This window comes from Oncorhynchus mykiss, chromosome 2, assembly GCF_013265735.2.
Source record: "Oncorhynchus mykiss isolate Arlee chromosome 2, USDA_OmykA_1.1, whole genome shotgun sequence".
Taxonomy (NCBI): Eukaryota; Metazoa; Chordata; class Actinopteri; order Salmoniformes; family Salmonidae; genus Oncorhynchus; species Oncorhynchus mykiss.
This window is the reverse complement of record NC_048566.1, coordinates 62,223,773-62,240,983: the sequence shown is the minus strand read 5'-3', so window position 1 is coordinate 62,240,983 and position 17,211 is coordinate 62,223,773. Positions and strand designations below refer to the sequence as shown.

Sequence of the window (17,211 nt, the reverse complement as noted above, 5' to 3'; positions counted from 1 at the left end):
TGTAGTCAGTCAGTGAGTCTGTTATAGTGCAGGCCTTTAAGAGAGTCGTGAACACTGGCCCAGTGGCTTGGCTTGAGGCTTGGCATGCTCAGTCCTCCTCAGTCTTGGTCTTCATTTCTCACAGCCCACACTTCTGCAAATCTGCAAATTGGCTATTTCTGTCCCGTCCTGTTACAAATAATGTGGCAAATGTTTATTCTCACCTAGTTCAAAATAAGTGTGGACTGCTCCCCTGGACTGGAGTCTGGAGAGATCTCAGTGTGAAGGAATTTCACACTGCCCCCTTGGCCCACACTGAGCCTGTGAAAACCAAGGTAAAGTGTGATCAGGCTTCCTGGCAGCCTGGAGCTCTGCTCTCCTTCAGAGCAGCACAAAGAAGCTCTGGCCAATAAGGGTCTCCAGTCCTTTATGATGCCAAGCCTTCATTCCCACCAAACACCTTCTGAAAACAAGGGACTCTATTTTTACCGCTGGCCACAATTTGGCCCAGGCTCAGAAAATGTTTGCTCTCTCCCCTCCATCCCATCCACCCCACCCTGCTCTGCCAGCGAGAGGCTGAGCTGAGAGCACATTCTCAAGGCTTCTGGCACAGTGGGGTAGCCATCTCTCCTGTTGTTACGGACCTAAACTCAACATGAATTTGTTTAGTTTGATCTGTGACAGGAGGGGCCACTGGACTAGCCAAAGTGGAGAGAGGCAGAGAGAAGGGCGGCAGAGAGAGAGATAGAAAGAAAGAGGAAAAGAGCGAGGAGGGAGAGAGAAAGAGTGAGAGAGAGGGAAGAAGAGACAGAGAGGGAGAGAGAGAGAGTGAAAGAGAAACCAAGAGAGAAAGCAAGAGAGGGCAGCAAGAGGCCTTGTTAATGAGACATGACAGCAGTGAGCACGGTCAGTGAGCTGCCTGTTTCCTGTACAGAGAGAAACTCTTTCAGCATCACTGGCCCTGAACATTGGCCGGCTACGAGTTGCCCAGCTCGTACAGCCGTGGACCCATTCTAGCCAGGGAGAGACAGAGTGGCATATATGACATGTCAATGTGACTATGCATGTTTTGCACTGGTGTAAAGTACTTAAGTAAACATACCTTAAAGTACTACGTAGTTTTTTGGGGGTATCTATACTTTACTTTGCTATTTACATAACATTACTCCACTACAAGAAGATAATAATACTTTTTACTCCATACATTTTTTGCTGACACTCAAAAGCATTTTAATGCTTAACAGGACAGGAAAATGGTTGAATTCCCTCACTTATCAAGAGAACATCCCTGGTCATCTCTACTGCCTCTGATCTGGTGCACTGTCTGAGTGTTGGAGTGTGTCCCTGGCTATGCTTAATAAGGAATTCAAAATGATTTGTACTTTTACTTTTACTTTTGATACTTAAGTATATTTAAAACGAAAATACTTTTACTCAATTTGTATTTTATTGGGTGACTTTCACTTGAGTCATTTTCTATTAAGGTATCTTTACTTTTACTCAAGTATGACACATAGGTACTTTTACCACCACTTCATGTTTGACACTTTCGTGCCTCCTGTAAATCCTCCGTTAGAACTACAGAAAGTCTTGAAATTCGTCCCTGCCTCACACCTCTTGCTGCTTGACCTTTGTTCCAAACATTCAAAGGGGATGCATGCACAGCCTTTGTTTTTAGTATTCCATGCTGTTGTCTTAGGAGTCTTCATAACTTATAGTTTGAGTCCATACAATGCCCCCTATAACCCCCATGTTCTTGAGCCACGTTCAAAGACCTTTTTCTCACCCTATTCCTCATTTCCAGGAGATGGTCCCCAGGGAGGCTTAGGGACTGTGAAGTTGTGTTTACTTTATGATAAGCCTGTTGATCTGGGAGTGGTGTGATAAAGATACACAGAAACCCCTCCCCTCCTCACAATAACTACACAGTCAATACAATACTTTAGGCTGTGGGGTTAGCCTATATAATGAGGTACAATAGTGTTACTCTCCCGGTGTCTATCCTCTCCTCCACTCACTTTAACGTGTTGCTTCCTCAGGCGACATGGAGAGCCTGCCTAAGATGGACCCCTCCAATGACCACAGTCGGCCCCTGGACATTGTGCCACAGAGCGATGAGAAGATGAAGGAGAGGGGCCAGTGGGGAAACAAGGTGGAGTTTGTCCTTTCTGTTGCCGGGGAGATCATAGGACTGGGCAATGTGTGGCGCTTCCCTTACCTGTGCTACAAGAACGGAGGAGGTGGGTGTTAACATCACAGTGCTCAGTGACACGTCATTTTGTTCATATTATTGGTACATAATTGAGTACTCCTTCAGTACTATTGATCAGGACAACAGTGGCAGTTCATATTGTAGATGTATTATAATTTTAGCTACTGTATTGTTGTTAACTGACCCAAAGCCTGTTGTTATCAACCTAAATGGCACTGGAGCCTTGGAGTACATTGTGCTTTAACGCTATAAAGAATTATGAAGGGCATGGAATCTGTTTAAGGATGAGTAGTGACGTAAAACCTCAAAAGAGCTCATTTGGAGGTATGTAAATAGTTTTTCAGCAATACATCCTCCTAATAGATTGTGGATAACAATTGCTGTTTTTAGATTGATGTGCATTTATGTTTCTGTGCTGCCTGCCAAGACTACACTCAAAACATATTAAACATGAAGTCCAATAGTAGCAAACAACACACTCCCGTTTGTATTGGCAAGATGAGAGAAGTCAAAAGATTAACACTAATTTCATTGAATTTGTTATATCCAACGACATTATGGAGACACAAATTAAAATACGTTTTTCAACAGGCTGAATACTTTTGAATTGCTCTTTTAAGTTAAAAAAAATGTTATATGCCAATATGTTGTGGAATTAGGGATAAATACATACTGGCTGTCCTACTGTATTGTTGGGTGGGCTATGGTATGTGATACTCTGATGTCAAGCTGGTCAACCTGGGCTTGCCCAGGTCAAAGTTCATTGCTGTTGACTAAGGTTGTCTTTGTTCCTTCTCTGGAGAAACTGTTCTCAAGTGCACAAAGTAGTTCTGAGTTTCTTAATAGTTTGTATTATACTTGATAGTTTGTATGTCTCTAGACCTATCATTCCATCAAAACAAAAAGTATTGATGCATACCCACTCTGTACAGATGTCAGTTCTAGATTTGATTTACGTTTGGTTGAGATGTCAACTAACGATAATTCACCTCGAAATCAAACAAAAATGTCACCTTGTCATTGGATTTAGGTAAGAAGTTGGGTGAAAAAAAATGACATTCCCTTACATTGATGACTTTTTAAAAATCCTATCAGTTTTCCACGTTGATTCAACGTCATCACATAGAATTTTGGGGTTGAATTGACGTGGAAACAATGTTGATTCAACCAGTTTTTGCCAGTGAGTAGACCTATGTGTCTAGCTCCCATTTCTAATATATTTGTAAAATTTCATTATTAGCTAGTTAGCTTGGTTAGCGGGCTGATAACTGCAAACTTGACATTTTCTGAAAAACGTGATAAACATTTTAACATTATTTGGTGAATAAACATTATCTGGATATCCCACCCAGCGATGGATAGGTCGGATGCTGACTTAAAAAAATTGCGCAAATCAAGGTAGAATTTATCCTTTGGTACACTCCAATTTTAGTGGCCAGCCCTGAAATGCTGCATCCTTGTTGATTGGTTATGTCATCTGACCTCAAATCACAGTGAAGTTCTAACACATGCGACAACACCTTGTTAACTCCTCTCCTTCCCCCCTCTATCAAACAGGTGCTTTCTTCATCCCCTACCTCATCTTCCTGTTCACCTGTGGGATACCAGTGTTCTTCCTGGAGACAGCCCTGGGACAGTTCACCAGCGAGGGAGGCATTACCTGCTGGAGGAAGATCACTCCTCTGTTTGAAGGTGATCCTCCTCTCACATCTGCTGTTTAGAACTCAATTTTGTTTAGTGTGCACAGTATAGGAAGGCCTTTCAAGGTAACTACACCCGGGCATGTCTGCTTACTTAATAGATTAAGAGAATACATTCTGAGAATGATCTACAGTAAGTGTGTGTTTTTCTGCATGCGTGTCTGCCAGTATGTACTGTAGAATAGTAGCAGGAGGTTGATGTTATGGTTAGCATGCCACCAACACTGGCAGACTTCCAAGTATCCAACACTTCAGTCATTCAATTGGCCCCCAATAAGGACAATATGACTGTAGACCTTCACACATGAACCAGATAGGCTACCGGGTGAGAAATGGTGGAGTCGGAGATGAAAAAGCAATGCGAATAGAGTCATGGTTTTCATGTGTCATTGTATTCAACATTATCATAGCTCCCGAGGGGCACAGCAGGATAAGGCAATGCATCTCAGTGCAAGAGTCATCCCTGGTTCAAATCTAGGCTGTATTACATCCAGCTGTGACTGGGAGTCCCATAGTGCGGCACACAATTGGCCCAGCATCGTTTGGCCGGGGTAGGCTGTCATTGTAAATAAGAACTTGTTCTTAACTGACTTGCCTATTTAAATATTTAAAAAAGTTGGACCCAGGTGCAGAGAAGAGACCAGATGAGGAATCAGTGGTTAAGGATAAACATAATACTTCACTGAGAAACGGTAGCCGCAGGATCACAGTACACTTGAAAAACCAACAAACACTAAGTCTCAAACTCACTCTCAGGAAACAATTCACAGTTCTGCAAAGGACAATAGAAAACACTTCTTCAGGGAAAACACAATGAGTAAATTGAACACACCTGAGTGTCGTTAATGTCTCTAGGAACGGTCTCAGCCGCCCTCTGGTGACAGGTGGAGCCATGACACAATGCTCCCCTTTGTCCTTGCTGCAGGAGTGGGCTACGCCACACAAGTCATTGTGGCTCTGTTGAACTTCTATTACATCATCGTCCTGGCCTGGGCCATCTTCTACCTGTCCTACTCCTTCACCTGGGACCTGCCCTGGGCCTCCTGCAACAACACATGGAACACAGGTCAGAGATCCACCAGTGGACTTTTCCTTATTCAATCTCGATGAAGCTCTGCCTAAAGGCAGAACTAATGTGATTGGCATGATGAAAGCTCACGGGCAAAGTTGCTGGTTCGAATGTTACTCAACCCTAACCAATTCGGATTACTTCAACTTAAGTGATCGTATTTGCCTAAACATTCACATTGTTTCTGCCCTCGAGACAGAGTTGCCCTCGGGAAACGAGATTGAATAAGGAAAACTCCAAAATGCCACCATACACAGAAACATCCCTGACTATTTGATGTCTCACGTAACCTTACGTAACGTTACAATAGAGTTGGGTTACCTAGAAAAACCATAGCCGGTGTCCTCAGTAAACATGTGTGTGAACTTGTTATGCATCTCTGTTCTCAAGATTCCTGCATGGAGTTCCAGAGGAGGAATGGCTCTTTCAATCAGCCACGTCTGAACGCCACGTCTCCTGTCATTGAGTTCTGGGAGTAAGTACTAAGTGCTGCTTAGAGTCTATTGTTTCTCCATCTCCTTAAGGAGCTCGGTTGGCCTACTGTTTATTCCTCAGCCAAATGGCCGTTGTCTTGCCAACTGGCGTAGCACTGCTGAATACGAAAACAGGCTGGCTTGAGGCTGAATTGGAGGGCTGTGTGACGTCCTGAGAAATAATATACATGACATGCTCCCCTAAGGTAAATAATTAACAAGCTTCAACATTACTGTTGCTGTAATATTTGAGCTTAGTGTTCATGTTAGATATTCATGTCTAAATAATGATCACACTGACAGTCATCTCATATTTGTGTGTGTGTGTGTTGGTGTGTGTGTGCACCGGCGTGCGTGGATGTGTGTGTAGACGGAGGGTTCTGCGTATCTCCTCTGGCATAGATCATATAGGATCTCTCAACTGGGACCTGGTTCTGTGTCTGGCCATAGCCTGGGTACTAGTCTACTTCTGTATCTGGAAGGGAGTCAAGTCGACTGGAAAGGTAAAGGGCTCTATTCTACATCCTCTCTCTGTGAGCCTCCCTAATGCAGTTTTTGACCAGGAAGAACCTCTGGGCACTTCATTGATTGATCCCTTGATTGTGGTCCCTTAAAGTGCATGGTGCAATACATTAGATAGATGCAGACTTAGATACATTACATACTGTAGATACAGACATGAAAATGGGTCTATGGTTCGGTCATCAGCCAGCTTTTGACATACTTTTAAAAATAAGTTCTGGTCGGCATAGCTTTAAGTTGTTGTGGTAGTTTGTTCCACTTAACAGCGCAGTTGTATAGAAAGGTTTTCTTACAGGATAGTCTCTTAGATTTGAAACAGTCCATGTCAGAGTCTATGGCACTGAATATGACTAAGAGTTGCTCCTGGTCATTCAGGTCACTTTTTTAGGACATTTCTATCCATTTTCGCAATGTTGCTTCACACCTTTGGACAGCCAAGTACTCTAGATATGTGGTCCTTTTGAAGTCTGGCAGATAACGTGATAGCTGAGGTGATTAGAGACCATTCAATGACTTTTTTGCTTGTTGTTATTAGTAGACCCTTGGTTAACCCACATGTGACCCTTGGTGCTGTATTGTCCTGCACTGTACATACCGTAGCAGCATGGAAGGTTGCTGGATCTAATCCCCGAGCTGACAAGGTACAAATCCGTCGTTCTGCCCCTGAGCAAGGCAGTTAACCCACTGTTCCCCGGGCGCCGACAACGTGGATGTCGATTAAGGCAGCCACCTGCACCTCTCTGAGTCAGAGGGGTTGGGTTAAATGCGGAAGACACATTTCAGTTGAATACATTCAGTTGGACAACTGACTAGGTATCCCCCTTTCCCTTTCCCATTCCATCCCCCTCAGGTGGTATATTTCACAGCCACCTTCCCCTACATCATGCTGTCTATCCTGCTCATCAGAGGGGTCACCCTGCCTGGAGCCTTCATAGGAATCAAGTTCTACCTCTACCCAGACCTGGGCCGCCTGTCAGATCCACAGGTACATGTACTGTACACACACACACACACACACACATTATATGTACAAACACACCAATACCATCACATCTGTGGGAAGTGGAAAATGCCCACAGCCCTTTCACACACACACACACACACAGACACAGACACAACCAACCCCCCCCCCCCCAACCACACACACATTATACATACAAACACACCCATACCATCACTGTGGGAAGTGGAATACCCAACAGCTTGACACAATAACCCTATAGACTGACTTACCCAGTGTTCCTCTGACCTCTGCCTGTCAGCAATAAAAAAATAATACTCTCACCGCCACACCTCTTGTCCCTAGTTTATGATGACAATATGAATGGCCACATACAGTAGAACTTGAACACTTAATTATTCATTTCATTCGTTGAGCTGTTGAAGTGACTGTTATGCTGTGCTTAGCATTTTCAGGGATCTAACTCAATATCACCAAGATTGTTATCAAGATTATCAAGATCGATCATTAAACAAATGAAAACACGTCTGATCATGAGAAGAACATGACATTGGAGAAACCAGGGGGACGTTGTCTCTCAAACTAATGCTGTGCCAGAGAACGACTGAATCTGTAAAGTTGGCAGTCCGCAGGAGTATTTGACGAGTGGACGGGTGATAAATGTCTCATGAACACCGGCATGAGGAATGTGGTCAGCAAACACAGCTCCTAGGCTAGTTCTCGTCTGGTTACGAGAGAGAGAGAGCGTTTTACTGACTGTGATTTTTTAGTATTTTCGACTGTTTGTTTGGATGATGTTGTTTAACCTATTTGTGTGTTACATACATGTTGCGCTCACTCCCTAACGTTATTGTAAATAAGAATTTGTTCTTAATTGACTTACCGAGAGAGAGAGAGAGAGAGAGAGAGACATTTCACAACCACTTCTCCATTTTGGCCCCCATTAACCAAATGAGTGACCTCTTCAATCCACAGGGGTCTTCTATGGATGAATGTATAACCCTGTGTTGAAGGAAGAGACAAGCTGTCTGTATGATGGGAACATCTGCCTTAGTGGCCGGGGCCTGCGCTTGTGTCTTTGCACTGGACTAGCTAAGTCAAAGACTGTGTCCCAATAGCAACTCACACTCTATAAAGTGCACTACCTACAGGCCCTGGTCAAAAGTAGTGCATTACATGGGCAATAGGGTGCCATTTGGGACACATTAGGAAGTATTCCTGGCTGCTAGGCAGCTGACTGAAACGTGCCCTCAGTGCTTCAGCACGACTTTGGTGAATAGGGAGAACAAAGGGCACCCTAATTCAAATTGGAACTGTGTTATGTTGGTTGTTCACAGAGTCTGTGGTGGAAAAGTACCAAACTTGGCGCTGGGGAGCCATAGCGATGGAGAGCCAGCATACTGGGGGGTGGCCATGGTGGATGGTCACATAAGTGATGAGAAATGGGGTGACATGTTTTTACCATAGAATGAGGAAGGTGTTGGTCATACCAAATGTCTCACCGGAAGGGGTTTATAGCTGTCTTATAGCTGACATGCTTCAGAGAAATAAAGGTATTAGCCAGGAGCAATGCCATGGTTTCTGCCAGCAAATGAAAAGGCATTGGTATGATTTCTCCCTCCTCTTTCTAGGTATGGATGGATGCAGGGACTCAGATCTTCTTCTCCTATGCCATCTGTCTGGGGTGTCTGACTGCTCTGGGAAGCTACAACAAGTACAATAACAACTGCTACAGGTCAGGGCTCACCTCAGAACACATGCTTACACCTACACCTCCTACTTACCCTAGTCAGAAATGACTGACACCCAACAATAAGCAGACGTATCTCTGTCTTAAACCCCCTAGAGTTGATTGACGCACCCATGCACAAATCTAATGAATATAATAAAAAAATCCCCATAAAAATCTGTTTATTTAAGCTAGCGATATCAGCTGCGTCTCAATCTGCCTATGTCGGCCTTCCGAATCTTTGGTGGAAAGTGACAGAGCTACAATGCTGTTTGTCAGACCAGGAGACATCCCGAAAATTGGTCTTCTCACAAAAACGTCTGTAGCGTCCAGACGGACACGATGGTGTTCTCCGTTTTGCTCTATGACCCCCACAAGCCCCACGGGACTCATCTGAAGTTGGTAGAGTACAATATGTGCCAACTTCTGTCTGTAGCATCCAAACCGTTTGGGCTACAAACGGACATGACCCCACTAGACTCTCAGGAAAACAAACTTGTTTTGTTGTTCTTGTTGTTCTACTACCCCCACAAGTGTCATGTGACTCGCCTGAAGGTAACTTGGTACCGGTTTTACAAAATGATGGAAGTACACCTCAGGTCAGAAGTTTTAGAACACCTACTCATTCAAGGGTTTTTCTTTATTTGTACTATTTTCTACATTGTAGAATAACAGTGAAGACATCAAAACTATGAAATAACACATTTGAGATCATGTAGTAACTAAAAAAGTGTTAAACAAATCAATATATACTTTATACTTGAGATTCTTCTTCAAATAGCCACGCTTTGCCTTGATAATGGGAATTGATGGAAATTGATGTAAAATATATCACTAGCCACTTTAAACAATGCTACTTAATATAATGTTTACATACCCTACATTACTCATCTCATATGTGTGTGTGTGTGTGTATGTATATATATATATATATATATATATATACTGTACTCTATATCATCTACTGCATCTTTATGTAATACATGTATCACTAGCCACTAAGGTAATAGTTTTGGAATTGTTAGGTTAGATTACTCGTTGGTTATTACTGCATTGTTGGAACTAGAAGCACAAGTATTTCGCTACACTCACATTAACATCTAACATGTATGTGACAAATACATTTGATTTGATTTGATGACAGCTTTGACCACTCTTGGCATTTTCTCAACCAGCTTCACCTGGAATGCTTTTCCAACAGTCTTAAAGGAGTTCCTGAAATAGTAAAAATAAAGAAAAACCCTTGATAGAGTAGGTGTTCTAAAACCTTTGACCAGTAGTGTATGTAAGTCATTTTTTGCATCCCACCCCCACTTCAAAACCTTGTTCCTTGTGATTTATTTTTTGACTGTACATTTTGCCATTTATACATGTGCTATTCAATGCATTTCAAATAAATTAAAAATGTTATCAAATATTTTTTATATATTTTTGGGGCATACCTACAGGGGACCTAAAATTCTAAATCAAATAGCTAAATGATCCATGGTATAACCATCTAAGACTAAGTGATTTGTTCTGTTTTACACCCTAATAATAACCTAGTACGCTAATAACAGGTGGTCAGAAGCATTTGTTCTGTATCTTTATCTGTATTTTGTACAGTATCTGTTTCACAATATGTTATTGATTTATCTTTGAAGTTGTTCATTTTTACTGTGACATACAGTAATGGCTGGTATCTATGCCTGGCTGATGACTGCCTCTCTGGGGTTACAGAGATTGCTTGGCGCTATGCTTCCTGAACAGTGGGACCAGCTTTGTGGCAGGCTTTGCCATCTTCTCCATCCTGGGCTTCATGTCTTACGAGCAGAACGTGCCCATCTCAGAGGTGGCAGAATCTGGTTGGTAGTCATCTTTTAACAGACACACACAGACCTTTCTTGGTAGTTCATCATTGGGGAACTGGTCATCATTTTTCATAATTCAACATGTATTTTATTTGAAGTACTTACGTACATTTCAGCAATATATTTTGGAATGTGAATTAGTAGAAACGCTGCACACCACTTAAGGAGCTATTGACTGTACAGTACATGTCCCACACTGTTCAAGAGAAAAACACTTTGTTAAACTGTGCTGTAATGGCTTTTCCATGATAATGACATGTTAATCTTTAAAATTAACTTTCAATGCTCAAAGAATTCAAAGATAACCTAGTAGTTTCACAATACAATCGGGTGGAGGTCAAAGTCCTGCTCACTTGAAGACAATTCTGTAATGACCTGTTGTAAAAACCTGTATTAACCCTTTCTGTACCAGGTCCTGGTCTGGCCTTCATAGCCTACCCCCGTGCAGTTTCTATGATGCCCTTCTCTCCTCTCTGGGCCTGTTTCTTCTTCATCATGATCGTCTTTTTGGGTCTGGACAGCCAGGTGAGGCTAGAGTAGCACTCTGTCTCCTCTCTCTCTCTCTTGCTCACTCTCGTTTTCTCTTTGTCTCGCTCACTCTCTCTCTCTCTCTCTCTCTCTCTCTCTCTCTCTCTCTCTCTCCTACTCACTAACCCTCTTTCTGACACACACACACAATATGCTTGTAAACACTGCTCTAACAATGTCCACAGTGGTGTTTTTTAAATCAGTGACACAGCATCCCCTCTGTTCTCTCCACTGCTGTAGTTTGTGTGTGTGGAGAGTCTGGTGACGGCCATGGTGGACATGTACCCTAAAACCTTTCGTCGTAAGAACCGCAGAGAGCTCTTCATCTTGGCGGTGGCCATTGTCTCCTTCCTCATGGGTCTCATCATGCTGACAGAGGTAGGCCACAGCCTAAAATGCCACCCAGGACCCCGATTGGTTCATGGACGCTTGTAAAATGGCTGACCCTGGCTCTGACCCCAACTCTCCACGGGTGTCTCAGGAGGAGTTGGAATATGCAGCAAGAATGAAATCCCAAAGGTTTTCATTTAGGGCTTTATTTCTTGTAACATACGCCATTTATCAGAATATTTTATCCAAAGCGACTATCATTTGTGCATACATTTTACATATGGGTGGACGATGGGAATCGAACCCACTGCCTTGGCATTCCAAGTGCCATGCACTGAGCTACAGATGGAGAATGTCACATTGTCACGTGAATTGAAAGTTGCTAAGAAAAAGAGCCAAATACTGCAGGTTACTGAAATCGGGAACCTTTATTCTGTGCATGATGTTTAGCCTCTCTAATGCCTCAATCACACCAACAGTGTTCTTGCGCAAAATGGACGCAGCAATCATCTGGATATGTGTGCAGCAAAAGTTCAACACTCACCTTCTGCTACCATTTCTGTCAAGCCGTGGACACACACAGTTTGACACGTACGTTTGATAAATCACACCGCAACTGCCTCTGCAATGCAAGGCTGCAAGGCACACGCAGCGTTCCATTGGAAATGAATCTACTCCTGGTGTACCAAAATGCAACAACACTGTCGATGAAATCGAGGCATGATTTTGTTGTTCTACATGTGGTCTTGGAGGTGGCATGGGGACGATGAAATAGAAAAAGTGTTCCTAGCTGCCCTGCCGTAACGCAACACATTTCTCTCTCCAGGGAGGCATGTACGTCTTCCAACTCTTTGACTACTATGCTGCCAGTGGGACGTGCCTGCTCTTTGTGGCTGTCTTTGAGACTGTTTGCATTGCTTGGATTTATGGTGAGTGTTTAGCCAAGTTATGTGGGAATGCATTGAGGGGCACATTAGCATGACAAATGGGGTATTTTCATTGAGCCATCCTCTGCCATCCAGCAGTAGTCTGCTATTAATAGAAGTGAAAGGGCATCTGGGAGATGAATATATATTTTTGATGATATTGATACAACTTTTAGCGAACAGTTAGCTGTTACACATTTGTATTGTGTACCGAAACGGTGCCTGGGGTCATCAAGGACCCTACACACCCCAACTGCGCGCGAGCTGTTCACTCCCTTATCGTCAGGCAGACGATATTGGAACATGAGGTCTGATACCAAATGGCTCAGAGACAGTTTCTATCTGCTGTCCATCAGACTGCTGAACACTTGAACTGGACTGACCACCTGCTTTGATTCTCTGCACCTTAGCTCACACACTGTAAACCTTAATGTGCTCTCATTACTCAAAACTTTGGAGGAAACCTGTTGCACTACATACATGTATATCTCAGTACAGTTACTCAAACCGATAGTCACTGTGACCCTGTAGGCGGTCCAGATTTGGGTTGTCAGTTTGAAAATGTTGAGCAGCACCCCACCTAAGCCGTGCCACCAGTATAATTTCCCAGGATGCCTTGCCTTTTCGAGTGAATTGTACAGTTATCACCCATAACTGCATTTGTTAGTGACAGAGATATGGTTGCTGAATTTGTTTTTTTTCCAGACCGGTGGCCTCCACCAAGTGAGCTCCTAGGCAAATATTATCATTATAATTAAACTCTTTATCACAATACACCCCAACATACTAAATAGTTAGGAAATCCAACAGTTTTTATTTTTTGTCACCAGCAACCTGCATTCATAATGACTGCCAGTGTTAGGAACAGTGGAAGGAGACTACCTAAGCCTAAACTGGAACAACCATTTCAGTGAAAGGTACAAGAAAATCTAGCTAAATGATTGGATTAGTTTCAATTTTTTTTAATCTATCTTTGTGTAGCATAAGATTAATCAGTCAATCATTCAGCGCACATGCAAAAACACAGATATAAAAAATATATATGTTTTAATTACCTGCAGTAGAGCATGCTGGTAAAAAAAAGTACATTCGTTATCATAACTTTAAATTGAGTTGATGTGACATCTCATTTAGTTTTGAGTCAGTACCACATAAGCATCTGAAGTAATAATGACTTTTCATTTACTTGTGGTTTAACTTACTAGAAGTATTTGAGTAATTTCTTATTGTGATGTCGAAGGAATCTGCAAGTAAGCATTTCGTTGGATGTGTACACTGAGTATACAGAACATTAGGAACGCCTGCTCTTTCCATGACAGACTGACTAGGTGAATCCAGGTGAAAGATATGATCCCTTATTTATGTCACTTGTTAAATCCACTTCAGTCAGTGTAGATTAAAGAAGGATTTTTAAGCCTTCAGACAATTGAGACATGGATTGTGTTTGTGGGCCACTCAAAGGGTGAATGGGCACAGACAAAATATTTAATAAGTGCCTTTGAACGGGGTATGGTAGTATGTTCCAGGCGTATCGGTTTGTGTCAAGAACTGGAACGCTGCTGGGTTTTTCATGCTCAGCAGTTTCCTGTGTGCATCAAGAATGGTCCACCACCCAAAGAACATCCAGCCAACTTGACACAACTAAGTTAACAGGGACCAGCATCCCTGTGGAACGCTTTCAACACCTTGTAGAGTCCATGCCCTGACAAATTGAGGCTGTTCTAAGGGCAAAAGTGCAGGGGGGTGCAACTCAATATTAGTAAGGTGTAAAGTTTGGTATACTCAGTGTATACCATGTGTACCCCGTACATAAGACAAATAAAATTTGAAACTTTAATGAGTATCTGTCCGCTGCTGACTCCTGTCTCATTCTTCTTCTCTTTCCTCGCTGTTCCTGTAGGTGCTGACCGTTTCTATGACAATATTGAGGACATGATTGGCTACCGTCCCGGACCTATTATCAAATACTGCTGGATGTTCTTCACTCCTGCTACCTGCTTAGTGAGTATTTTTCTTCTGAACTAAACCCTGTTATGTCTCTTGACTGAGGGGTGCCCCCTGGTGGTTACTATTGAAAAAGCATCTGACATTGCACAACTAGGCTAATCAAATTCACAGAGATTTTGTAGAAAGTGGGAAAGGTTCAAAAGGAGGATAGGACCCAAATGAAAGCAAGTCAGTATTGTTGTTTTTAAATCAACACAACAAAAATGTTTTTGACTCAACCTAGGACGTAGCAACCAGTGACTGTCACGGAGACACAAATGATTGCATTTATTTGCCTCTGCAGGGTACCTTTGCCTTCTCCCTGATCAAGTACACCCCTCTGAAGTACAACAATGAGTATGTGTACCCTTGGTGGGGCTACTGCCTGGGCTGGCTCCTGGCCCTGTCCTCCATGCTCTGTGTTCCCCTCTGGGTGGTCATCAAAATGTGTTCTGTGGAAGGCACCCTGAAAGAGGTTAGTCACACACATCACCCACTGTTTCACCCTCTGTTTGCTATTGTCGCATGTCATGGCTTAAGCTACTGTAACTTAGAAATCAATACAAACCAATATAACAAACCAATCATGTCCTGCACCTATCCGGTGTATGTGACAATAAAGCATCTACAATAGTTGTTGTCTATTTCCTCTGTTGTTCTGTAGCGCTTTACAATCCTGACCACGGCATCCACTGACTTACCTAAAACCAAGGAGGAGCAGGAGAAGCTGCTGGCCATCTTTCCTGGCGATGGGGACAGCCTCCGTCAGAGACACCCTCCCACCAAGGAAGGCTACTTCCCCGTCAACGAGAAGGAGTCCAACTGCTAGAGCTAGGAACGTGGACCCAGACCCTCTGAGGTCCCATGTCCATTCCCTTGACATGGCCTCTCCTCAACGATACCTCATAACTGCACAACTGCGGCCAAATGAGCACGGATGCAGTGACACTGGTGCTGCTGTGCCTTAGCTCTTTCTCTCCTGCAAGGTCTATCAGAGACAGTACAGACTACTGCTTCAGATGCTGTCCTGTTGTTAAGTCTTGTACACTCTTATGTTTACACACTCAATGCAACTGGCTCTCCGCCATCCACACTTCCATCCACGGGAGAGTCGGTCTATCCACTTCTCTCTCCCACTGTTGCCTTATCAACCACAAACTTTAGCTGTGTTTTGCTGATTTCTTTCACTAAAGTTGAGCAGACATTGAAATGGTGTGATTCAGTGATTTGTTATATGTCCATTGTAGTTGAGACTTGAGAATGTTTGTCTGATGATCGCACCTGCTTTCTAAGGAAGCATCTTTTATTTTCCTTTTTTTCATGGACATCTCTCGGGCATATGTGTACACAATTTGCTATGATTAAGTATTCTTTTAGTGCATCATGTCGAACTCGCTGCAGTCATATGAGTTGAATGTAATACATCATTCTAATCAATATGTTTGTTAATTTACCTGTTAAACCTTAACTGACAACATTTCTACATGACACATGGAGGAATCAGATAGGCATATGCCAACTAAAATCATCATGTCATTGTGGTTACAATAAGTAACACATCATTTAAAGGCCCAGTGCAGTCAAAAACGAGATTTTTCTGTGTTTTATATACATGTCCACACAACGAGGTTGTAATAATACTGTGAAATTGTGAAAATGCTTATCATGCCCTTTTAGTGTAAAAGCTGTTTGAAAAGACCACCTAGAATTCCAGTCTAGTTAATAGACCAATAAGAAAGAGAGTTCCAAACCACTCTGCCAATAACAGCCAGTTTTCAGTTTTCCTCTCCCTGCTCAGGCCACTCCCAGACAGTCCAAGAAAAAGTATTGCTTGAAAAATTGCTCTTAGCTAGAAGCTATTTTTGTTTCTTTAATTGAAAACAATCATTGTATGGTACTTCATTGTTACCTAGAAATGACTTGATATTGTTATAAAAATGACTGCATTGGACCTTTAACAATTTCTCATATGAACACTGTGACTTCAGATTGAAATATGTGCATGTGCTAAAATGTAATATCTCGTAATATATTTAATATCCAGATTTATGTCACAAAACTTGTGTCAAAAAGAAATCTGAAGCCCACCTGAAGTGCAAGTGTCTCTGTTTCTATTGTAGTAACCTGTAGGAGACTAACTAGTAGGCTATGCTAGCCGGAGGTTGTTGTTTGCGATTCGGATGGAGTCAGACTTACCGTAAATGTATTGCATTTGATTCAAAAGCTTACTTGGAGATATAATCATTGTGTATTAGCATTTTAATCATAGTCTTATGTCAGTTTTTATTCTGCATTGCTCTCATTCTTGGCTTGATTTGAAAAAAAAAAAAGGTATACAATCGTATATATATATTTTTAAGCTGTATACCATGTCCAATATGTGATAAAGCACATGATAAACATGGTTTACAAACTAGTGAAGTATGGATTGTGTTCCAAAAAAAAATGTTGTGCAACATTTTTTGCATTGGAAATCATTGTACCGTACAACAGTAGACCGCCATAGTGAGCAGTTTAGAGGTGACAGACCAGAACTTGAGTTTCATACCTTTTATGTTCACATACACAGTGTTAGTCTTTATTTGCTTGTATTGTCTATTCATTAATTCATGATCTGCTTTTCCTTAGCGAACAATAACTTTGAACAGTATAAGCTCTTACACTTCCAGTATGTGTTTGTCAGTGTTGCTAAGGCCATGTCTAGTCAAGTGCAAAGCTGAACACCGTTCACATGCATCACTACAACTGACATTGTAAAATACAAATATTTGTATTAAAAGTTTTAAAATAAATACGTCATATCACGTCATTTCCCCCCCCCCCCCCCCCCCCCCCAACAAGAGATATTTGAAAACTGTCCCATCCGAAACCCAGCAAGAGAGAGAGGGAATGCATTCATGCATTCCAATGGCCAGAAAATGGTAACAGTATCAACATCAGAGTACA

The 17,211-nt window shown here is 42.3% G+C and overlaps 1 protein-coding gene across 1 annotated transcript in view; it reads left to right on the top strand.

Moving 5' to 3' along the window:
* The window catches only part of slc6a13 (solute carrier family 6 member 13), a 34,335-nt gene extending 17,284 nt beyond the window's left edge, over positions 1–17,051 (top strand). The window contains exons 2-15 of the mRNA XM_036952561.1: positions 2,019–2,219; positions 3,749–3,883; positions 4,817–4,957; positions 5,351–5,435; positions 5,804–5,936; positions 6,806–6,940; positions 8,548–8,651; positions 10,365–10,489; positions 10,908–11,020; positions 11,264–11,401; positions 12,180–12,282; positions 14,180–14,280; positions 14,570–14,740; positions 14,930–17,051. Coding sequence (XP_036808456.1) covers positions 2,019–2,219; positions 3,749–3,883; positions 4,817–4,957; positions 5,351–5,435; positions 5,804–5,936; positions 6,806–6,940; positions 8,548–8,651; positions 10,365–10,489; positions 10,908–11,020; positions 11,264–11,401; positions 12,180–12,282; positions 14,180–14,280; positions 14,570–14,740; positions 14,930–15,094 — 1,850 coding nt within the window. The 3' untranslated portion in view covers positions 15,095–17,051. The remainder of the gene's footprint in view (positions 1–2,018; positions 2,220–3,748; positions 3,884–4,816; positions 4,958–5,350; positions 5,436–5,803; positions 5,937–6,805; positions 6,941–8,547; positions 8,652–10,364; positions 10,490–10,907; positions 11,021–11,263; positions 11,402–12,179; positions 12,283–14,179; positions 14,281–14,569; positions 14,741–14,929) is intronic.
* Positions 17,052–17,211: the final 160 nt, after the last annotated feature.